The sequence below is a fragment of the Oncorhynchus clarkii genome, chromosome 5 (assembly GCF_045791955.1).
Source record: "Oncorhynchus clarkii lewisi isolate Uvic-CL-2024 chromosome 5, UVic_Ocla_1.0, whole genome shotgun sequence".
Classification (NCBI taxonomy): Eukaryota; Metazoa; Chordata; class Actinopteri; order Salmoniformes; family Salmonidae; genus Oncorhynchus; species Oncorhynchus clarkii.
In genome coordinates this window covers 27,336,483-27,361,223 of record NC_092151.1, presented here as the reverse complement: position 1 = coordinate 27,361,223, position 24,741 = coordinate 27,336,483, and the positions used below count along the sequence as shown (strand labels likewise).

Genomic DNA, 24,741 nt, shown 5'->3' with positions numbered 1-24,741 from the left:
GCAGGTAGCATGGTCCAGGGGCAGGCAGAAGGTCATACACGGTAGGTCCAAAATGGCAAAAGTACAGGCAGGGAATAGGCAAAAGGTGTCTTAAGTGAGGCAGGCAAAAACTATAATACACGGGAGGCATGAAGGACAAGAAAAACCAGAGCTCCAAAAGAAGTGTGTCTCAAAACAAACAATACCTCACAGTGATGGGGTGCAAGGAACTGAACTAAATGGTGTGGGATGATGACATGCAGGTGTGTGAACAGGTGATTAGAATTCCGGTGATTGGGATCTGGAGAGTGAGCAGGAAAGTGGGCTGCGTTCCAGGATCTAAGTGTTTAGAAGTATGAGTTGGATGCAGACGTTACAGTTTGGAAGGAATCAGTGGCTAACTGCTATTCAGTGGAGTGGCTGTGTGGTCCCAAATCTGGGATTAAGGGTCTCTTTTCCAAGTTTAAAATTATAAACATTCAGCATTGGTCATGCTGTCAATGAAGCATGAGCTCTGACTGTGAAAATATGTTTTGAACGGTCATCCAGCTCGGAATTGTAAATCCGGAACTCAGGCTTCTTTCTAGAGCTACGACCTGAAGATCATGATTCAACCTTGTTTTTCCGAGTTCCCAGTTGTCTTGAAAGCACCATTAATCCAGAGAATGTCAGACTTTGATAACAAAATTTGACCGTAGTGCCACCTTCCTGTTCAAGTGATCACAGCACAACAAGGCGAGTCCTAAAATGTCTTGTATGCTGCTGCATAAATGATGTGTCCTCGGATGGGGCCACAGTGTCTCCTGACCCCTCCTGTCTCAGCCTCCAGTATTTATGCTGCAGTAGTTTATGTGTCGGGGGGCTAGGGTCAGTTTGTTATATCTGGAGTACTTCTCCTGTCCTATTCGGTTTCCTGTGTGAATTTAAGTGTGCTCTCTCTAATTCTCTCTTTCTCTCTTTCTTTCTCTCTCTCGGAGGACCTGAGCCCTAGGACCATGCCTCAGGACTACCTGACATGATGACTCCTTGCTGTCCCCAGTCCACCTGGTCGTGCTGCTGCTCCAGTTTCAACTGTTCTGCCTTATTATTATTGGACCATGCTGGTCATTAATGAACATTTGAACATCTTGGCCATGTTCTGTTATAATCTCCACCCGGCACAGCCAGAAGAGGACTGGCCACCCCACATAGCCTGGTTCCTCTCTAGGTTTCTTCCTAGGTTTTGGCCTTTCTAGGGAGTTTTTCCTAGCCACCGTGCTTCTACACCTGCATTGCTTGCTGTTTGGGGTTTTAGGCTGGGTTTCTGTAGAGCACTTTGAGATATCAGCTGATGTACGAAGGGCTATATAAATAAATTTGATTTGATTTGATTTGGATTAATATGCCAGGAAGATATGTATACTATAGCGAAGAAAGTAATACTAAGAGTATGTTGTGTAGTAAGCTGTTAGTAGCCAACGTACCTCACCCTAATAATTTGGTCTATTTTCCCCTCTTAATTTCGCCTACTGATCTGACTTGGTGGTGCACATGTAGCCTATAACCTGTTTTAGAGAAATGTAATCATTGAATATTGTAAGAGCTTTCATTGTCTGCTTATATGGCCCCTTTATTTAGCCTATTGTTCTGACTTGGTGTACAGGGAGAACACTGTAAGAACAACCCATGTTCTGAATTGTGTCGCTGTACATTTCAAAGTGCGAAACAAATAGTTATATCGACCACGTCCGTCCTTGCTCTCTCATGTCTTAATCGAAATTACGGATTGCTTCTTATCCGCTTGTCGTCCCCTTATGCCATAGTTCATACATCTAAATTGTCATTAGAAACCATATTTGTTTAAGCAAGTCAGCCATATCAACTATGTTTTTTAAGCAGTAAATGAGGCTGAATGAACTGTTTCGCTGCCAGACAAGGCTCCGTTAATAACCAGGTCTAGTAGTGGTAAGATGTTGGGACTGCTGTTGGGACTCTGCTGTTGGGACAGCTTTATATAGGCCCTAACAGTTTGTGGGCACCGTTTGTCACCATTATAGTGCCATTAATGTATTGTTTAGTGTTGTGTTTTACCACACCAAGATTTACATTATAAATCGCCACTGGTGGTGATGTACATGTTTAAAAGGCTGAGGCCAGCAGGAGAGCAGAGAGAGATAGAGGCAACAGAGGCCAGGTGTCTAGCTCTAGGTCACAAGGATCAGCCAGGAGAAAGTGAGTATAGGGTCGAAAACATCGCTCAAGTTAACTCAGCCACAACAACACACATTCACACACATTCAGTTAGGATGAGAGAATCATATGTAGTGGGGCATGGTAACTATCTCTCCCTCTCTTTCTCTCTGCCTCTCGCTCTCTCTCTCTCTCTCTGGGACAAACACAATCTAAAATTGTCTGAGCTCTCAAACGCGTTAGGGCTCACTCCACAGAGCTAACTTTTGTGATGGAAAAACAATGAGTGAGATAACAGAATACAGATGGGTAAGTATGGATAAGTGACAAATGCCAAATAAATCTCAGAGATGGGAATCATTTATTCTTCCCTCTTAACTGTGGTATAAAACAAGGGTTTTTAAACGAGACTGGAGAATCTGAATCAATCCTGACAAACTATTTAAATCTTATTGGGGGTAATAAAGTTCTTTGAGGCAAAAATAGTTTTGCTGGTTTTCATAGGATGAGAAAAAAGAAGAAACCTGCACACTGCTCTTTATTAAGTGATACTAGCAAGAGCAGTGTGCAGGTTTCTTATTTTTTCTCATGTTATTCAATTCTTACCATATGCCTGCAACAAAGATGGCTCAGATGTGCAAGTGCCTTTTGAATTTTTAATCCCTGGTTTTCATAGGATTAAATATTGTCATTGATGGCAGTCAATTGGCCAAAACCAGAGGCAGCCATTTTGTTGCATTACCTGCATCAGTTGCAGGGTTTGCAATGACCTTAGTTACCTCTCAAATGGGTAGAGCAGGACTGAATGAGAATCAATAAGACTGACAACAGACTGCAGCCAATCAGATCTGTCAACCAACACTGCAGCTTCACTCCTTAGAGAAAACATCTCAATGCAGGGAGGAGATAGCAGCTTCTCTATCCCCTGTGCTCTCATCCGCAACCCAAAGACTGTAACTTATGCATTGTATTCTGTATCTGTTTGTGAAACCATATTAATCAACGTGTTTCCCATCATTGTTAGAGTTGGACGATAAAGTTACAAAGTCATTCTGAGGAATGTAATTACAGAAAAAAACTATGTTGCAGTTTGGATTCCTATTCATCACTACAGAAATGCTTTGGTTTGAAATGGCTCAAAATAAAAGGGCAAGTTTGTCCATAACATATTATGATATACATTATGAAGGTGATATATACTATTGAATGGGATAAATTACTTGCATATAAGCACAGGCTGATTATAACTGTAATCTATACCAATAGCTGTCAATAACTACAACTATGATTAATGCTTCAACACTTCCTGAAAGTAGCAAGTGGTCACATAAATGCATCATATTGTTTGAACCAACCCCCTCATGGTAGTCTCACTTTATATATCATCAGTAGGTCACTGATGGTAATCCCTTTGATTTTGGGAGGTTTCCTGTCAAGAAGTAATCAATCACCTATTATTGAAGACTTAGCACAAGCAAAACATCAATATATGAAATTGGTTCGCTTTGCACATGTTCATAGGCAAATATACATGATTAATTAAATTCATTTAATGATCAATCATTCTGTTCAATTTGAGAGAAACATTTTCAACACTTTTCAAACACTTGAAAAGGACGGTAATGGTGTTTTGCTGCATTAAGTCGCTGTCCATGGCGCTGATATTGGAGTCTGACGGACTGGTGCTGTCCATGGTGCCGATATTGCTATCGCTCTAAATTGCATCGGTAAATTGATCATTTCTGGTATAACCGTTTTTGCTAACTAATAATAGGGGAAATAATAATTAACATGGGTCATTGAACTGCTCCATATTGGCTGGTTGAATTAGCAAATGCAGAGATGCATGTATAAATTTCTCTCTAATTCGAATGTTCAAAATTTGGAGGAAACTATATGACAAGAGACAAATGATAAACACATCAACGTCAAGGACACATAGGCTATCCCAAACATCCTAATTATAATCACCCCATTTCCTTTTTTCTCCCTATGTGTGATCATTCCTCTGCTTTCAAACGGCCACCCACGAACCCTCACACACTCAAGTAGTGTTTCACTTACATAGAGTATGGAGGGTTGAGACATGGCCCTCCCCCTCCGTTCGATCAATGGGCCAGTAAAAACAGTCTCTGCCTTGTTAGCGATATGCTTGTCCTATATAAAGGACAGCCGGTGAGACTAAGAATGCTGTGAGCGCCATCCACCCTGCACCTGCAAACACATACTCGCCCCACTCCTCCACCTCGGACACCTTCCCTTCCATCTGCACACGCAACCCCTGGTCTGGCCGGATGAGTTACCACCCGGTGGACACGATAGGGAGTCCATTCAGGAGAAGTATGGATAGTAGGACCACCTACGGCCGCTCCACTGGCACACCCTCCAGCGGGTTCCGTTCTCAGTCCTGGTCCCGGGCAAGCCCAGGCTCCACGATGACCTCCTCCTACAAGAGGAGCGTCAATGTGCCGGTAGCCAGAGCGTACAGCTCCACACTTCTCAGCTCCGCCGACAGCGTTGATTTCAATCAAACGAACGGAGACTACAAGCGCTCCAACGAGAAAGAGCAGCTCCAGGGGCTCAACGACCGCTTCGCCGGTTACATCGACAAGGTGCACTACCTGGAGCAGCAGAACAGCCAGATCGAAGAGGAGATCCAGACGCTGCGGCAGAAGCAGGTGTCACAATCCCAGCTAGGCGATTTATACGACCAGGAACTCCAGGAGCTGCGCTCCATGCTGGAGCAGATTCACCACGATAAAGCGCAGATCCAGCTCGACACGGACCACGTCGAGGATGACATCCAGAGAATTAGGGACCGCTTCGATGAGGAAGCCCGCATCAGGGATGAGACGGAAGGCATCATCCGGGCGTTGAAAAAAGATATGACCGACTCTGATTTGGTGAAGTCAGAGTTGGAGAAGAAAGTTCAGTCACTGCATGACGAGATTGCCTTTATCCGCAACAACCACGAAGAAGAGGTGAGCGACCTGTTCGCCCAGGTGCAGGCGTCGCAGGTGACCATGGAGAGGAAAGACATCCAGAAGACGGACATCACCGAGGCGCTCCGGGAGATCCGCACACAGCTCGAGGGCCACTCCAACCAGAACCTGCAGCAGGTGGAGGACTGGTTCATGTGCCGCTATTCCAAGCTCACTGATGCTGCGGCACAAAACAAAGATGCAATCAAGTCCGCCCGTGATGAGATAGCAGACTACCGTCGCCAGCTTCAGTCCAAGACCGTGGAGTTAGAGTCCGTCCGTGGAACCAGGGAGTCACTGGAGAGGCAATTGAATGACATCGAGGACCGACACAACAACGACCTGTCCAGCCTGCAGGTATGATGAGACCCGCTGTAGGCATTATTTTCATACAGAAACCCCCAGCCACAGGCTTAATGGTGAGGTATTCTATAAAGTTGTATTCTTTGTGTAAAGAGAAGCAATGTAGTGGAGAGAATATATTATATAATAAGATGTGTTTTTCGTTGATTTCAAATTGAGAAAATTATCACCACACCTTTGAGGTTTTTATTCTTATTTTAAATGTAGGTCTACTTATAAGGAGAGTCCCCTACTTTGATAGAGAGAAAGACACACACTTGCATTGTGTCCCCACATATTGTATTAGTTTGATTTTGAAAGAACTAAATTGTTTTATTATGTGGGCCCTAAATGCATGTCTTTTAACTAGGCTATAAACTCTGCCCAATAGTGGTGTCCGCGCATTTGCTTTAGATAGCCTAAATGGCACAATGCTGACATCTTATGGACACAGATTTAACATCTCCAAATGTTGGATCATTAGGCTAAGCATAAGCAGCGACACTTGGGTTGGGAAGACATAATGCAGCAGACTGTTTTTTTGTTATTTTTTCGTTGCTGAGCCAGAGACTCGGGGCCCTTGAAACACAGTGCTGTTCACTGCGTCAGAGTACATTATTTAACACAACAACAGTCCAATCTATCCAATTATTTGCACTTTCACTTTTCATAAATGATACAGGAGGACTTCACAGTTTCAATTGTTATTGCAATGATATTTTATTGGAATCTCAAAGTGCTGTTTCAAATGTAGGCCTATACAAGTGTAAATGTGCTTGTTAAGTAATTACCAGGATCACAAAATATGACATTGTATTTTTGATCGTTTTCTTATGATGTTTAGAAAGCAGTGTCCTTATGGAGAAATGTGTCTTCCCTACACCAGAAATAAATAACCAAGTATTATTTCAGGGTTCCATATAGTCATAAGAAATAATAGCTCTTAACCAGCTTGTGTCTCTCGGTCTTGTTCTCTGCAGGAGACCATCCACCAGCTGGATAATGAGCTCAAGGGCACGAAGTGGGAGATGGCGCGTCATCTGCGTGAGTACCAGGACCTGCTCAATGTCAAGATGGCCCTCGACATTGAGATTGCTGCATACAGGTACAGTGCGACAACAGAGCGCTAATTAGGACTAACATTGAAAAAACTTTTTTTTTAATATATCATGTGTAATAAAAACGTAAAGATCTCATTTATATATAGAAACTACATTTTTATATTCGGCCTACACTAAATCATATCTCATGTTCTACTGTTCTTGCAGGAAACTCCTAGAAGGTGAAGAGACCCACTTTAGCACTTTCCCCTACCGCCACACCGTCACCTCCTCTAAGAAGTCCAAGTATGAACCTCCCAAACTGAAAGTCCAGCATAAGTTTGTAGAGGAGATCATCGAGGAGACCAGGGTAGAGGATGAGAAGGATGAGATGGACCAGGCCCTGGCTGAGATGGCCCAGGAGTTTTCTGCCACTCTGGAGGCAGAGGCAACAGATGAAGGAGAGGATGAGGGAGAAGAGGGAGGAGAAGAAGCAGAGGGAGAAGGGGGAGAGGGTGAATCAGAAGAGGTTGTAGCCTCCACTGAAGCCCAAGTTAGCTCCAGCACACCTGCTGAGGAGGAAGAGGAGGACAAAGAAGGTGGTGATGAAGAGGAAGAGGGAGAAAAAGAAGAAGAGGGTGAGAAAGGAGAAAAGGGTGAGGGTGAGAAGGGAGATGATACAGAAGGTGGTGATGAGGGAGAAGGAGAGGGGGAATTAGAGGAGACAGTCCTGTGCTCTAAAGCCCCAGAATCAAAGGCCTCTCCTGACAAAGAGAAGGCTGGAGAGAAGGAGGGAAGCGGTGGAGAAGAGGAGACAGGAGAGGGAGAGGGAGAAGAGGAGGGTGATGATCAAGATGAAGATGCAGGTAGTGACAAAGGATCCAAAGATGGAGATGATAAGGATGAGGAAGATGAGAAGAAAGGAAAGGATGAGAAAGAAGACAAAACAGATGAGAAGGCAGCTGTAGCCAAGACAGAGGCTCCCAAAACAGAAGCCCCCATGAGTGAGGCCCCAAAAGTTGAGGTCCAGAAATCTGAGGCCCCAAAGCCCTCCAAGCCAGACTCCCTAAAAGCTGAATCCCCAAAGGCTGGGTCGCCTAAGTCTGAATCACCAAAAGCTGGATCCCCCAAACATGAATCTCCCAAAGCTGTAACACCCAAATCTGAATCTCCAAAACCTGGCTCCCCCAAATCTGAATCCCCGAAACCTGCTGGATCCCCTAAATCTGAATCCCCAAAACCTGCTGGATCCCCCAAATCTGAATCCCCCAAACCTTCTGGATGCCCCAAATCTGAATCCCCAAAACCTGCTGGATCCCCTAAATCTGAATCCCCAAAACCTGCTGGATCCCCTAAATCTGAATCCCCAAAACTAGCTGGATCCCCTAAATATGAATCCCCAAAGCATGCTGGATCCCCTACTTCTGAATCCCCAAAACCTGCAGGATCCCCTAAATCTGATGGCTCCCCCAAATCTGAATCCCCAAAACCTGCTGGATCCCCCAAATCTGAATCCCCAAAACCTGCTGGATCCCCCAAATCTGAATCCCCAAAACCTTCTGGATCCCCCAAATCTGAATCCCCAAAACCTGCTGGATCCCCCAAATCTGAATCCCCAAAACCTGCTGGATCCCCCAAATCTGAATCCCCAAAACCTGCTGGATCCCCTAAATCTGAATCCCCAAAACTTGCTGGATCCCCTAAATCTGAATCCCCAAGACCTGCTGCATCCCCTACTTCTGAATCCCCCAAACCTGCTGGCTCCCCCAAATCGGAATCCCCAAAACCTACAGGATCCCCCAAATCTGAATCCCCCAATTTAGGATCCCCTGAGGCAGAGTCCCCTAAGGGTGAGGCCCCCAAACCAGAAGCTCCAATGTCAGAGGCCCCCAAGGTTGCAGAAGAGAAAGTAGACAAAAAGAGTGATTCAGAGGAAGAGAGGAAGGTAGAAAAGAAAGACGCAGCCATGAACGGAGATGTGGAGAAGATTACCCCAGAGGACAAGGACAAGAATGATGAGGGTGGGAAAGAGGCAGAGGAGAAGGATGTTATCTCAAATGGAGTGGACGAGAGCCCCACTAAAGATGACCCGGACCAGAAAGATGATCCAAAGGACCAGAAGGTGGTCATCACCAAAACGGTGGAGACCATCACCACTGGAGAGGATGGAGCCAAGCATGTCACCAAATCTGTCACTGTCACCGAGACTGTGAAGGAGTCTGAGGATGTGATGCAGGAGAAGACAGTCTCCAGCAAGAAGATGGAGAAACACTCTTCCCAGTCCGTCAAGGTGGTGACTGAAACTGAGTAACTGCGCTCCATACAACCCACTCAGGAGGAACAAAGATGACACGACAACAAGCAATCAACCCAGAACTAACATAACAAAGAAATCATAGAGCTAGAGCGATGTAATAAAGAGAACCACTCTCAAACATACAGAAAAGCAACGAGAGAAGCCATATGATGTGACAAAGCTAACGTTTAAAAAATGCATGTTGAGAGAAAGCTTTAAATGGGTTTTGCTGCAGATTATATCAGGAAAATGTGATAGTGGGACAGATTATTAATTGTCTTTATGTTTCCCTGCAGTTCACGGGAGGGCTCACGGGTGGGGGCGTCTGCATGCTAGCTCAGGGAGGGAGACCCCTCCGCTCTAACCTGTATGTATGGATGGAAGGTTTACAGTTTAGATGCATACTGTATGTGGGTGGGAGAGTGATAGAAATGTATGTTCATTCAAATGTTAATTCAAAAAGGGGTGCCTGGGTTGGACGGTCCACTTTAGAGACACATGTTCAAAAGGACTAGCCTTTTTATGTGAAGATACCAACTGAGCCAAAAATACAATTGTCTACAACACAATATAGTGAAGAATGAGAAAGACAATGGTGCAATGTACTGATGATCATAAACATACAGTCCCCGAAGCAACTAAAGCATTAAGAACCTTGAAGAAACTCTGAGCCTTAAACATGCTTTTTATCAGTATCTATTGTGTTTACCTAATGAGTGCAATTGAAAATAAATCTGTAAATGCGCACACATACATTCTTGTATGCATAGGATGGACTTGAATTTAAATAGCGAACTTAAATGAGGTGCTACAGTTTGCAATCCCATGTCTTTACTCATCATGAACTATTTCCCAGCAGCATTTGCTCAATAAATGTCATACTGAAATACAAATATGGTCTCTTGTTCCTTTATGCAATTGTCCTGTCATGTCCTTTCACTTGTTCATTTACAGTAGCTGTCTCACCTCAACATGCACACTATTCTATTTCTTCATCTGCTTTCGTAGGGGTGTGATCGCATGCTTCATGATCTTTTGTAGCCTAGAAATTATACAAAACCATATCACCATCCAGAGGCTGTCCTCTACAGATTTTTAAAGCTACACTGTAATATGTGCATACCATCAAAGAATGAGCCACCAACCATAATATAAACGATGCACCCCATGGCATGTTCATGCAAATAGCATTTTATTGTAGCACTTGATTTATCAAATAAAACTTTATTTACATAGCACATTTCTTACCATAAACAATGCAATTCAATTTACTTCACTTACATAAATAAATTAATAAAACAGTGAGAAAGATAAGAACAATACATTTCTGGACAAATATAAAATGAAGATAAACAAATATCAAATGAAGATAGATAAATATCAAATTAAGATAGATAAATTAGTATAGTAAAACAATATTAAATAAATTAGGATAGTAAAACAATATTAAATAAATTAGGATAGTAAAACAATATAAAATACATTTGGATAGTAAAACAATATTAAATAAATTAGGATAGTAAAATAATATTAAAACAACAGTGAACATGAGAGAGTAATATGAGATACTGTATTTAGATTGAGAGATGTTTATGCAGTTTCAGCAAATAGCTACATTATTTGAGAACAACATTACCTACATTGTTAAACATGATTTTAAACTATACATATTTAATTCAAAGTATTTTACATGACAAGTTAAACAATCGAGTGATAGGTCCTTCGGAGATTTAGCAACATTAAAGCAGACAGCAACCCGATCGTAATTTGAAATTCAGCACCACCGGAAAATGGACAGCGACTATCTCAGGCAGAATCCATGAAGAGGTTTCTTTGAAATGTAGCCTATCACTCACTCACAGTGAATGAATCCTTATTATAATGCTAGAAGGATAGTTGGTCTGATTCTATGCCACAAAGCACAATAACACCTGGGGTGTTACATATAATTTATTGTTCCTAAAACTTTCAGAACAAAATATTCTATCTAACGTTTAAAAAAAATATTATGACATACAGTGCCTTCGGAAAGGATTCAGACCCAATTACGTTTTTCACATTTTATTACGTTACAGATTGATTAAATAAAAAATCCTTAGCAATCTACACAAAATACCCCATAATGACAAAGCGAAAACATGTTTTTAGAAATGTTTGCAAATGTATTACAAATAAAAAACAGAAAACATGATTTACTTAGGTATTCAGACCCTTTGATATGAGACTCAAAATTGAGCTCAGGTGCATCCTGTTTCCATTGATCATCATTGAGATGTTTCTACAACTTGGAGTCCCACTGTTGTAAATTCAATTGATTGGACATGATGTGGAAAGGCACACAACTGTCTATATAAGGTCCGTAGAGCTCCAAGCCAGGATTGTGTCGAGGCACAGATCTGGGGAAGGGTACCAAAAGTTTTCTGCAGCATTGAAGGTCCCCAAGAACACAGCGGCCTCCATCATTCTTAAATGGAAGAAGTTTGGAACCACCAAGAGCTGGCCGCCCGGCCAAACTGAGCAATCGGTGGAGAATGGTCTTGGTCAGGGAGGGATGGTCTCTAAGACAGAGCTCCACAGTTCCTCTGTGGAGATAGGAGAACCCTCGAGAAGGACAACCATCTCTGCAGCACTCCGCCAATCAGGCCTTTATGGTAAAGTTTCCAGATGAAAGCCACTTAACAGTAAAAAGCGCATGACAGCCTGCTTGGAGTTTGCCAAAAGGCACCTAAAGACTCTCAGTCCATGAGAAACAAGATTATCTGCAAATCCAAGATGGCGTAGCAGTCAGACGTCTTTGTCCTTCATCGTGTTCCATGTATATATCCTTTATATTTTTTTCTTCGCATATCTTTTTTATATTTCTCTAAACCTCACCTTCATAATAGTCTCCTGCAACCCACCTCACCCAACATGGTGTGGATCTGTTTTTTCTAAAGTATATTTATTTACCTCCGGAACCTGAATCCCCCAACAGAAGCTAGCCAGCTCACTAGCTACTAGCTAGTAGTCAGCTAACCACTGCTAGTGGTCATCAGCTAACCTTTAGCTAGGAAATCTCTCACCAGTTTGTACAACGCGACTCAAACCGGACATATTTTCTCTCCATATCCCCGGATTCCTACCGCAAGCTCTGAACCTTTCACATGGATCATCGCAGCTAGCTAGCTGCAATCCGAGTGACCTGGCTAAGGTCTGTCCCAAAGCAATCACCAATTAGCCTGGAGCTAGCCCATGCTAGGCCTATTCTCCCGGCTAGCTGAAGAGGCCCATCAGCCACTCCTGGGCTACAATACCCGGACCCCTTCTACTGCCGGTACGGGGCACTGAACCTTGCCGATCCTTGACGACTGGACTACCGACGTAATCTGCTCGAGGGGGTACTCAACTGGCCCCTAGGTCGCAACGTCCCCTGAATGCCCATCTGCTAGCCTGCTAACCACGGCCCGCCAGCTGGCTAGAGCATATTGGACTGTTAGCTGAATAGATCCATCGGCCAATTTCTTGGGCCACTATATCTATTTTGCCTATTGGACTTGGACCCCTCTGCTACTCGGAACCCTACTAATCCATCACGACTGGTCTATCAACATCAACGCACGTGGAGGCTAAATCAGTCTTTCCTCCGTCTCGGCCTGCTAGCTGTCTGAATCGCCGTGCCTCCAGCCAGCCCAACCACTCACTGGACCCCTATGATCACTGGGCTACGCATGCCTCACCCTAACATCAATATGCCTTGTCCATTACTGTCCTGGATAGTGATTATTGTCTTATTTCACTGTGGAGCCTATAGCCCTGCTCAATTTGCCTTAACCAACCATTTAGTTCCACCCTCATAGATATCATCCTAACCAACTTGCCCTCCAAATACACCTCTGCTGTTTTCAACCAAGTTCTCAGCGATCACTGCCTCATTGCCTACATCCATAATGGGTCTGCGGTCAAACGACCACCCCTCATCACTGTCAAACGCTCCCTAAAACACTTCAGCGAGCAGGCCTTTCTAATCCACCTGGCTCGGGTATCGTGGAAGGATATTGACCTCATCCCGTCAGTAGAGGATGCCTGGTTATTCTTTAAAAGTGCCTTCCTCACCATCTTAAATAAGATTGCCCCATTCAAAAAAATGTAACCAGGAACATATATATCCCTTGGTTCTCTCCAGACCTGACTGTCCTTGACCAGCACAAAAACATCCTGTGGCGTTCTGCATTAGCATCGAATAGCCCCCGTGATATGCAACTTTTCAGGGAAGTCATGAAGTAATATACACAGGCAGTTAGGAAAGCTAAGGCTAGCTTTTTCAAGCAGAAATGTGCATCCTGTAGCACAAACTCAAAAAAGTTCCGGGACGCTGTAAAGTCCATGGCGAATAAGATAAGAACACCTACTTCCAGCTGCCCACAGCACTGAGGCTAGGAAACATTGTCACACACAGCCCTTCACCCCCCACAGAAACTCGCCCAAGCCTCCCCCATTTCTCCTTCACCCAAATCCAGATAGCTGATGTTCTGAAAGAGCGGCAAAATCTGGACCCCTACAAATCAGCCGGGCTAGACAATCTGGACCCTCTCTTTCTAAAATGATCTGCCGAAATTGTTGCAACCCATATTACTAGCCTGTTCAACCTCTCTTTCGTATCGTCTGAGAAACCCAAAGATTGGAAAGCTGCCGCGGTCATCCTCCTCTTCAAAAGGGGAGACAGTCTAGACCCAAACTGCAGCAGAACTATATCTATCCTACCCTGCCTTTCTAAGATCTTCGAAAGCCAAGTTAACAGGCAGATTTGCGACCATTACGAATCCCACCGTACGTTCTCCGCTATGCAATCTGGTTTCAGAGCTAGTCATGGGTGCACCTCAGCCACACTCAAGGTCCTAAACGATATCATAACCGCCATCGATAAGAGACATTACTGTGCAGCCGTATTCATCAACCTGGCCAAGGCTTTCGACTCTGTCAATCACCACATTCTTATTGGCAGACTCCACAGTCTTGGTTTGTCAAGTGATTGCCTCGCCTGGTTCACCAACTACTACTCTGATAGAGCTCAATGTGTCATATCGGAGGGCCTGTTGTCCGGCCCTCTGGCAGTCTCTATGGGGGTGCCACAGGGTTCAATGCTCGGGCTGACTCTCTTCTCTGTATACATCAATGATGTCGCTCTTGCTGTTGGTTCACCTCTATGCAGACGACACCATTCTGAATACCTCTGGCCCTTCTTTGGACACTGTGTTAACTAACCTCCAGATGAGCTACAATGCTATAAAACTCTGCTTCCATGGCCTCCAACTGTTCTTAAATGCAAGTAAAACTAAATGCATGTTCTTCACCTGCCCGCCCATCCATGATCACTACTCTGGACGGTTCTGACTTAGAATATGTGGACAACTACAAATACCTAGGTGTCAGGTTAGACTGTAAACTCTCCTTCCAGACTCACACTAAGCATCCCCAATCCAAATTGAATTTAATAAGCATCCATCACTCGTGCTGCCAAACATACCCTCGTAAAACTGACCATCCTACCGATCTTCGACTTCAGCTATGTGATTTACAAAATAGCCTCCAACACTCTACTCAACAAATTGGATGCAGTCTTTCACAGTGCCATCTGTCACCAAAGCCCCATATACTACCCACCACTGCAACCTGTACGCTCTCGTTGGCTGGCCCTCGCTTCATACTCGTCGCCAAACCCACTGGCTCCAGGTCATCTACAAGTCTCTGCTAGTTAAAGCCCCACCTTATCTTATCTTATCTCTTATCTTATCTCTCACTGGTCACCATAGCAGCACCCACCCGTAGCACGCGCTCCAGCAGGTATATCTCACTAGTCACCCCCAAAGCCAATTCCTCCTTTTGCCACCTTTCCTTCCAGTTCTCTGCTGCCAATGACTGGAACGAACTGCAAAAATCACTGAAGCTGGAGACTCATATCTCCCTCACTAGCTTTAAGCACCAGCTGTCAGAGCAGCTCACAGATCAATGGGCCTGTACATAGCCCATCTGTAAATAGCCCATCCAACTACCTCATCCCCATACTGTATTTATTTATTCATCTTGCTCCTTTACACCCCAGTATCTCTACTTGCACATTCATCTTCTGCACATCTACCATTCCAGTGTTTAATTGCTATATTGTAATTACTTCGCAACCATGGCCTAATTATTTCCTTACCTCCCTTATCCTACCTCATTTGCACACACTTTTTCTACTGTATTATTGACTGTATGTTTGTTTATTCCAATGCGTAACTCTGTGTTGCAGTATGTGTCAAACTGCTTTACTTTATCTTGGCCAGGTCGCAGTTGTAAATGAGAACTTGTTCTCAACTAGCCTACTTGGTTCAATAAATGTGAAATAAAATATTGAAGATTGAACTCTTTGGCCTGAATGCCAAGGGTCACGTCTGGAGGAAACATGGCCCCATCACTACGGTGAAGCATGGTGGTGGCAGCATCATGCTGTGAGGATGGTTTTCAGTGGCAGGGACTGGGAGACTAGTCAGGATTGAGGCAAAGGTGAATGGAGCAAAGTACATAGAGATCATTGAGAAAAACCTGCTCTAGAGCGCTCAGGACCTCAGACTGGGGCGAAGGTTCACCTTCCAACAGGACAACGACCCTAAGCACACAGCCAAAACAACACAGGAGTGGCTTCGGGACAAGTCTCTAAATGTCCTTGAGTGGCCCAGCCAGAGCCAGAACCTGATCGAACATCTCTCGAGAGACCTGAAAATAGCTGTGCATCAAACTCTCCACATCCCACCTGACAGATCTTGAGAGATCTTGAGGTGTGCCAAGCTTGTAACATCATACCCAAGAAGTCTCGAGGTTGTAATTACTGCCAAAGGTGCATCAACAAAGTACTTAGTAAAGGGTCTGAATACTTATGGAATTTTGATTTTTCAGTTTATTTGTATTTTTGTGGCAAAAATGTCTAAAAACCTGTTTTTCTTTGTCATTATGGGGTGTTGTGTGTAGATTGATGAGGGGGATTTAAAAAAAATGCATTTTAGAATAAGGCTGTAACCTAACAAAATGTGGGGAAAATCAAGGGGTCTAAATACTTTCCAAAGGCACTCTATATCAAAATAAGAACATCTTAGAAATGTCTGCCTGTAGGCTACGACTGCAAATGAACTATATGAGCTGCACTTCCATTGCTTGTCCTCACATTACATGTCCTCACATGACCCAGACTGTACTGCACCTGCGGACTTGCTTCTTGGTGACGATGCTTTGTTCATTCAGAGCAATTTTAAACCCTTTCATCAGTGGACATTGCCAAATAGCATGAATAAAAACAGACTAAAGTAGCCATAGAAGCAGTCGGATATCAAATGTGGCTCTTTCTAATGTCAATGTCACGTACACCTTCCGCCCTAGTAGCTTAGAAACAGTTTTCCAACTGATATATCCACACCTCTGCAATGCAGGTGTTGGTTAATACTACCTCGTTTATTCTTTAGTGCTGTCCCTGGAGGACTGCTGATTGCTGTACCTCTTCCACTCAGGATTTTAGCCAGCCCTCACGTAATGTGCTGAAGGAAGCAACTCAATTGCCAAGAGTCATAAAGTTAGCACAATGTCTTAAAAGCAATAAAAACCAGATATGTTATCGTTCTCAGCCCTGATATGAGCTAATAACAATGCCATCACTGTCTGAAGATCATCCCGTTCCTCAGCATCTGTTTCTCTGACACACTGGACCTGTTCTGCGTAGCTGATGAAGCATCTGATGTAGACCTTGCCAGACCTTGTGCTACAGCACAAAAATCTGCCAGGCCCGTGCTAGTGCGTCGTGATGCGTCGTGACAGAGAGATGAATGGTTGTGTTTATAAGATGGCTTTGCACCAGTGGTATTCAAAGTCTGGGTCGCGACCCCTAGTGGTGTCGTGGGGTAACTGCACTTGAGGAACAAAATATTAAAAGTGCAGATTATTGGATGGGACAATATACAAACATTTTTTGAAAGATAGTTTCAAAGATATAGTTTTATTAAGTAAATGTATTTATTTATTAGAGATTCAAATGCATTGAATTTAAGCTTATTTGTTGATGTAAAAATCAAAACTTACCGATTTTAAGGTTGTGTCATTAGATTTGGGATGTGGTGGGGTCGCAATGAATTATTGGGGAAAAAATGGGGTCCCCAGAAATTCTGGCTGACAAAATGGGGCCCCTGCTGAAAAGTTTGAGTACCACTGCTCTACACGGTCTAAACGAGATCTGACAGGCTATTGAGCCTAGTAAACCATCATGTTAATGTCTTCTTTACAAACAGCTTATAAAGCATTTAATAGATAGTTTGTTCAACATTTGTAAACCGTTTGTAAATCATGACACATAACCTGTTAATGGATTGATTGATGAATGAATCAATTGAGTCTGGACCTGCTGTAAGCAGGCCGTTACATGCATTCAATTTGTGGTTAACTATGTGATCATTTTTTTAAGCACACCTTCAATTAAAAGTTTATAACGAATATATTCAACAACTCATCCTTGTTGTTGAGTTGAACAGATCTGACATAGAAATGATACATATTGTTAATTGAGTTATTATTTAGCATGAAGCACAAAAACAATAAATGACACACTCTGCATTTGAATAGTATTTATTCAGTCATCCGAAACCACACTCTCGCAGACTTGCACACAGGCACAGCACACACATTCTTACACACACACACACAAGGAATTGTGTGACCAGACTTTAATTGACTTTTTATGATCTTTGCAAGCAGTGATTTTATGCAGTAGTGCACTAAAATATGTATTGTATTGAGCACCTTGTTAACAAGCACACTGAAGTCATAAATATTGGGTATTTCTGCTGTTTTTTCGAGCTGAGGTTTTTATTAGACTGTCTTTTGGCTTGTGGAGTCTTGGGCCACAAACTTACTTTTTAGCCATTGGTTTTTCAGATTGGTCTTTCTTCTCTTCGGCAGGTTTTTCACACTTTCCAACGGTCTTGGATATCTCTGGTTCACCTTTCTCTTCTTTGGTGTCTGCTTTGTCATCTTTTTTCTCCTCACTTTTAGCTTCAGCTTGATCCTCTTCCTCTTTATCACCCGCTTCTTTATCTTCCTCACCTTCCTTTCCCTCCTGTTCCCCACCCTTGTCCTTATCTTCCTTTTTCTCTCCATCCTCCTTTGCAGTTTCTTCCTTCTCTTCCATCTCATCCCCAGCTATAACCAAAACATTTTATAATTGTGAATAGGGAAATAATTGGGTTAGTAGACTGTATTGTAAAAATGTTGACATCTAAGCAATGCAAGACAACAATAGAGAATATTCTTTGAGGGATAATGCTAATGCTAACCTTCTTCGCCGTCCTTAGCATCCTCCCCATCTTCTTTCTCCACCTCGCCTCCCTCATCTCCATCTTCCTCCTTCTCCTCTCCCTTTTCCTCCTTCTCCTCTCCACCCTCTTCCTCCTTCTCCTCTCCACCCTCTTCCTCCTTCTCCTCTCCCTCCTCTTCCTTCTCTTCCTCCTTCTCATCCTCTTCCTCCTTCTCCTCCTCCTCCTCCTGTGGTAGGCTGGCAGAGTCCTGCTGGGCTAGGCTGGCAGAGATGACATCATCTCCAGAGGCAAATGAGGAGCTGAAGAAGCGTGAAGTCATCAGGTAGGGGGCGCCAGAGCTTAGGCTGGACTGCATGGAGAACATAGAGCGGCCAAAGGAGGGTGTGGCTGACAGGGTGTGGCCGTAGACACTGGACATACCCCCGGACACGCCCACACTGAAACGAGACTCCTCCCCCTCCAGCAGCTTCCTGGAGAAGTAAAGTATCATGGGACATATATACTTTCAGAGTTAAAGGACAAAAGGTTTTCCTTGACCTGGACTTGCATTCGGATTATTACATTATAGTTATTTAAGTTGAAGCTCTGGTCAATGCTCCTCATAGCATCCTACCTGTAGGCAGCGATCTCGATGTCAAGGGCCATCTTAACATTCAGCAGGTCCTGGTAATCTTTCAGGTAGCGAGCCATCTCCTGCTTTGTGGCTCCCAGCTCATTCTCCAGCTGGCCAATAGTATCCTACAGGAGAAGTTTAGAGGTGATGTGATGGATAATGTGTGTGTTCTTACAGCAGGTTACAAGTTCAGGTAAACTGCCAAAAAATGTTGAGTGTGACTATTAAAATGCACATTTGATGCAATATAATATTTTTCCCCTTCTACATTACTAAATCAGTTCCACTTTGCACAAATTATTAAAAACATTATGGGTGTCTTGTATTCTGATCAAGTCATCTATCTATTGATAAACAGTTTCTAAACATGCAATTAAGAAACACATTCACTATGAGATTGCATTCCTTCTGAGGTATTTGCTTGAATACAGATATAAATTCGTCCTGCAGTACCACTCCTGCAGTACCAGTATAAATGTGTCCTGCTGTACCACTACTGACCTGCATGCCATTGATCTCAGCACTCTGCTTGTCCTCCATGTCATGCAACTGTTTCTCCAGAGACTCATTGAGACCCCTGCAGGCATCGATCTCCAGCAGGCGGGCCTGGAGCTGCCGGCGGTACTCCCCAGCCTCGTCCCTGGAGCTCCTCACTGCATCGCTGTGCTGGGCCACGCTCTCCGTCAGGGAGCCCACCTTCCCACGGAACCACTCCTCAGCAGACTGCATGTTCTTGGCCGCCAGCCTCTCGTACTGGGCTCGGATGTCCCTCAGAGCCCCGGACAGATCCGGCGTGGTTGCCTCCATCTCCACAGCCACCTGGGCCCCCAGCTGGGCCTGGGCCTGGAGCTCTACCACCTCCCCCTCGTGGAGCCTCTTGAGGAAGGCCAGCTCGTCCAGCAGGGTCTCCACCCTCTTCTCCAGCTCGGTCCTGGCCAGGGTGGCCTGGTCGGCACCACGCCGCGCATCCAACAGCCTTCCCTCCGCGTCCTCGCGGGCCACCACCTCCTCCTCGTAGCGGGCCTGTAGGGCGCTCAGGGCTTGCCCCAGACGTTCCCTCTGCCCCAGGGCGGCCTGCTGCTCCCCACGCGCCTCCTCCACGGCAGCCCTCAGAGCCCGAGCCTCCTGCTCATACAGGGCCCTCAGACGGGAAGGCTCCCCATGCCTCTGCCTCAGCAGCATCAGCTCAGCCTCCAGAGCACGGTTCTGCTGCTCTAGCTCCCGCACACGGTCGATGAAGCCGGCGAAGCGGTCATTGAGCTCCTGCATCTGAGCCCTCTCCTGGGTCCTCACCGTGCGGAACTCAGAGCTCACCTGGGCCGCCTGACTCAGCTCCAGTTCCACGGAGGAGGAGGAAGCCGGGGATGAATGCAGAGCCCGTCCAGGAGAGGAGTACTGCAAACGGGAGCTCACAGAGGACAGGGGAGAGGTGTGGATTGAGTAGGCCGAGCGTGACCTCCCCCTGGTTACCACCCCTCGGGGGGCTCCCTCCACATACCAGCGGCGGTAGGAGGAGGAGGAGTAGTAAGGGTCAAAGCCGAGGGTACTCATGGCTGTGCTGGGAGGACAGGCTGCTTTGTCGGGCTCTGAGTGAATATGTCTGTAGGGCTCCGGTGAAGAACCCAGACTGATGCTGCTGCAGTGGCTCCAGCTTTTATAGCAAAAGGGAGAGCTCTGACGCAAGCAGTTTCCCAAACTCTGACTACGCAGGATTGAAAGCCTAACACTGCAACGGAGAGAGAGGGAGAATGAGAGAAAGAGAATAAGGAAGGAGAGAGAGGGGGAGGGAAGGAGATATAGAGATGGCGAGAGATGGGGAGGGAAAGGGAGAGGGGGCAGATGAAAGAGAGATGTTTGTGTTTTTGAGGGTAGAACAGAGGTTAACATGTTTTTAGTTGCTCTACAGTGTTTCTGTCATACACAGTAACCTTGACTACTAATATTCACAAGTTAATGTACAGAAAAGTAGAGTCAGATAGCTAAAGCCTCTGGCTAGTGAAGTATATTATCTGCACTGTACCTGCAGTCATAGAAAAAATGAATAGTCGCATGAGATGACTTGAGTTTGTACTCATTTGAATGTAGGTTCTGCAGTCCTCTCTGCAGGGGAAGAGAGTGGGCTGTCCTGACTCTCCAGCAGCTTTTGTGTTCCTATTATACACAGCATGTAATCATACAGTGACACAGCACCTCCCCTGCTGGCCAATAGGAGAAATACACCCATGACCTCTGAAAACCTGCAATGATAAACACAGAACACATAGCTGGATTGTATTTGGTCAAATACATGGTCAAATATGCGATGAATCTCAGAGTGCTTATTTACTTATACGTCATGGCTGGTAAGCTACTGTTTGGTGCCTGTAGATACTTCTTCTGTAGGGGTGAGTGGGGTAAGTCGTGCTAAAGGGTTAGCTGAGCCACCCCTTGACTCTAGGAAACCATACACAAAATGAATAATGTGACCAAATATTTAGAAAGAGGTCATAATTTCATGGAGTCTGTGAAGGAAGAAACCACATGTAAAAAGTGGTGAGCAAGTCAGGTACAAAAAACTGATTTTCACAAATAAATGTATTGCGTTATATGTTTCATGGTGCTTGTATCTAACCCAAAGTAGATAGTTCTAAGACTGTTTTATACATCAGTTGTGGTCTCTATAAGCTTCAATATAAGGTCCTGAACCTAGCATGAAAGTGCATTCTTGTAGCTGTGTGAGCTAATATTGAAAAAATGTTTGCTTTGGGGTAAGTTGTGCCATTTGGCCAGTGGCAATTGAGCCAATGGCTCAACATACCCTATACAAATGATGATCACATTTTGTCAGTTTTATGCATATGAAGATAGGGCATTTTTATTTTTACAGAGCAGACATCATCATGCCCTGTGTATACACATGTAAAACAAGCAGGGGCCTAGCCCCCACTTAAAGTTCTTGAAAGAACAGCCAATGAAGTTAGAGTCCATTCGAGCAGCAGTAAGGGATGAAACAATTGACCGAATGACACTGAAGAGGTCCATTAACAAAAAATAAAAAATGGACCTGTGTGGAAGAAAGCCTATGATAGAGTAGCAGAGGCACACAGGGGGCTTGTTCGACATTGCAGCAGACTGATCTACAAATCACCTTGCATCATAAATAACTACTCATTATTATTTGTAGATCAGTCATGGATTTGACTGAGCTTGCTAAACTGATTATTTCTGATTTATTTTAACATCCTGAAATATACAGTGGGTCTCAACCCCAAGTATTCAACCCCATTTTATTGCGTAACAAAGTGGGATTTAAAAATATTTAATTATGAGTTTTTTGTCATTGATCTACATAAAATACTACATAATGTCAAAGTAAAAATAAAATTTGACATTTTTACAAATTAATAAAAACATAGTCGTTGCATAAGTATTCACTCCCTTTGTTCAGGCAAGCCTACATTTGTTTAGAAGTACATTTTGGCTTAACAAATCACATAATAAGTCCTTCTGGTCCTTCTGAACTGAGCTGCAGGAAGAAACTGCTCAGGGATGTCACCATGAGGGCATTGGTGATTTTAAAACAGCTACTGAGGATGGAAAACTGACGATGGATCAACAACATTGTAGTGACTCCGCAATAATGACCTAAATGACAAAGTGAAAAGAATTTAAAAAATTCACAGAATAAATGCAAAACTTTATTTTTGGGGCAAATCCAACACAACAACTGACTCCTTATTTTCAAGCACTCTGGTGGATGCATCATGGTATGTGTATGCTTGACATCAGCAATGACTGGGTCGTTCTTCTGTATAAAAAGAAAAAGAATGAAGCAAAATCCTTGAGGAAAACCTGACTTAGTCTGCTTTACACCAGACACTGGGAGAGAAATTCACCTTTCAGCAGGACAATAACCTAAAACACAAGGCCAAATCTACACTGGAATAACTTAACAAGAAGACAGTAAATGTTCCTGAGTGGTCAAGTTACAGTTTTGACTTAAAACTGCTTGAATATCTATGGTAAGACTTGAAAATTGTTGTCCAGCCATAATCCCCAACACCTTGACAGAGCTTGAAAAGAATAATGGGCAAATATTGAACAATCCAGGTGTGGAAAGCTCTTAGAGACTTACCCAAGAAGAGTCAATGCTGTAATCACTCTTAGAGACTTACCCAAGAAGACTCACTGCTGTAATCACTCTTAGAGACTTACCCAAGAAGACTCACTGCTGTAATCACTCTTAGAGACTTACCCAAGAAGACTCACAGCTGTAATCACTCTTAGAGACTTACCCAGGAAGACTCACTGCTGTAATCGCTGCCAAAAGTGTTCCTGACATGTATTGACAGAGCAGTGATTACTTATCTAATCATGGTTTATTAGTGTTTTATTTTTAAATTATCTTAAAATAATGTTGGAATTTTTCTTCTACTTTCACATTACAGAGTATTTTGTGTAGTTTGTTGGAAAAAAATTACAATTGAATCCACTTTGATAGTGTCCAAGACTGCGTCATATCCAGAGGTTGTCTTTGGGAAATAGATGGATGAGTGCTGCCAGAATTGCTGCAGAGGTTGAAGGGGTGGGGGGTCAGCATGTCAGTGCTCAGACCATACGCCGTACACTGCATCAAATTGGTCTGCATGGCTGTCATCCCAGAAGAAAGCCCCTTCTAAAGATGATGCACAAGAAAGCCCGCAAACAGTTGCTGAAGACAAGCAGACTAAGGACATGGATTACTGGAACCATGTCCTGTGGTCTGATGAGACCAAGATAAACTTATTTGGTTCAGATGGTGTCAAGCGTGTGTGGCGGCAACCAGGTGAGGACTACAAAGACAAGTGTGTCTTGCCTACAGTCAAGCATGGTGGTGGGAGTGTCATGGTCTGGGGCTGTATGAGTGCTGCCGGCACTGGGGAGCTACAGTTCATTGAGGGAACCATGAATGCCAACATGTACTGTGACATATTGAAGCAGAGCATGATCCCCTCCCTTCGGAGACTGGGCCGCAGGGCTGTATTCCAACATGATAACGACCCCAAACACACATCCAAGACAATCACAGCATTGCTATAGAAGCTGAGGGTAAAGGTGATGGACTGGCCAAGCATGTCACCAGACCTAAACCCTATTGAGCATCTGTGTGGCATCCTCAAATGGAAGGTGGAGGAGTGCAAGGTCTCTAACATCCACCAGCTCCGTGATGTCATCATGGAGGAGTGGAAGAGGACTCCAGTGGCTACCTGTGAAGATCTGGTGAACTCCATGCCCAAGAGGGTAAAGGCAGTGCTGGAAAATGATGGTAGCCACACAAAATATTGACACTTTGGGCCCAATTTGGACATTTTCACTTAGGGGTGTACTCACTTTTGTTGCCAGCGGTTTAGACATTGATGGCTGTGTGTTGAATTATTTTGAGGGGACAGCAAATTTACACTGTTATACAATCTGTACACTCACTACTTTACATTGTAGCAAAGTGTCATTTCTTCAGTGTTGTCATATGAAAAGATATACTCAAATATTTACAAAAATGTGAGGGGTGCACTCACTTTTGTGATATACTGTATGTTGTTAAAAAGAATACTATATACTAAATGTAAAAAATGGCTCAACATACCCCACTCTCCCCTATCAGGTGCTGTAATGCTAATGTGTATAAATGATGTCTGTGAAGATGTTTCAATTTTTGTAATGATAATGTATTGGTTTGTTTATTATACGGAATGGGTTATATTCATTCAAATAGATTTTCATGATCGCTTTTGCTGGAAGGAACACAGAGGGCTTTGAAGTTAGACTTCATGTTAATTCCCTAACAAGAAAAACAGTTTCATCTTTCAGCTGAAGCGTGAAGAGGGAACCATGACTGGTCAAAAATACTGCTGCCTGCCTGCCCCCCTGCCTGCTTGACTGCTGACACACACTTCCTCCTATTCCTTCTCCTCTTCATCCTGAGGTGGGGGGAGGGGAGGGGACACCTTTGATAGTGTCCAAGACTGTTGACTGACAGAATGGATAGCAGAGT

The 24,741-nt window shown here is 44.0% G+C and overlaps 2 protein-coding genes across 2 annotated transcripts; one reads left to right on the top strand and one right to left on the bottom strand.

Moving 5' to 3' along the window:
* Nucleotides 1-4,371: 4,371 nt before the first annotated feature.
* On the top strand, nucleotides 4,372-9,466 carry LOC139409920 (neurofilament medium polypeptide-like). The gene is made up of 5 exons (XM_071155333.1): nucleotides 4,372-5,486; nucleotides 6,452-6,576; nucleotides 6,740-7,515; nucleotides 7,585-7,718; nucleotides 8,301-9,466. Exons 1-5 carry the CDS (start codon nucleotides 4,443-4,445, stop codon nucleotides 8,820-8,822), a joined length of 2,601 nt encoding a protein of 866 aa, XP_071011434.1. The 5' UTR covers nucleotides 4,372-4,442; the 3' UTR covers nucleotides 8,823-9,466.
* Nucleotides 9,467-17,334: 7,868 nt separating this feature from the next.
* Nucleotides 17,335-20,321, bottom strand: LOC139409919 (neurofilament light polypeptide-like). The gene is made up of 4 exons (XM_071155332.1): nucleotides 19,233-20,321; nucleotides 18,732-18,856; nucleotides 18,137-18,588; nucleotides 17,335-18,002 (listed from the first exon to the last, which is right to left on the bottom strand). The coding sequence occupies exons 1-4, from the start codon at nucleotides 20,280-20,282 to the stop codon at nucleotides 17,713-17,715; spliced, it is 1,917 nt and encodes a 638-aa protein (XP_071011433.1). The 5' UTR covers nucleotides 20,283-20,321; the 3' UTR covers nucleotides 17,335-17,712.
* Between the last annotated feature and the right edge of the window lie 4,420 nt (nucleotides 20,322-24,741).

Bases quoted from the DNA above. Each gene is read 5' to 3' on its own strand.
- LOC139409919 (XM_071155332.1), bottom strand. From the start codon at position 20,282: ATGAGTACCCTCGGCTTTGACCCTTACTACTCCTCCTCCTCCTACCGC. The intron at 18,589-18,731 runs GTAGGATGCTAT...TTACTTCTCCAG, and splicing joins ATCGAGATCGCTGCCTACAG to GAAGCTGCTGGAGGGGGAGG. The intron at 18,003-18,136 runs GTTAGCATTAGC...TTTTGGTTATAG, and splicing joins TGCTAAGGACGGCGAAGAAG to CTGGGGATGAGATGGAAGAG.
- LOC139409920 (XM_071155333.1), top strand. From the start codon at position 4,443: ATGAGTTACCACCCGGTGGACACGATAGGGAGTCCATTCAGGAGAAGT. The intron at 5,487-6,451 runs GTATGATGAGAC...TGTTCTCTGCAG, and splicing joins ACGACCTGTCCAGCCTGCAG to GAGACCATCCACCAGCTGGA. The intron at 6,577-6,739 runs GTACAGTGCGAC...CTGTTCTTGCAG, and splicing joins ATTGAGATTGCTGCATACAG to GAAACTCCTAGAAGGTGAAG.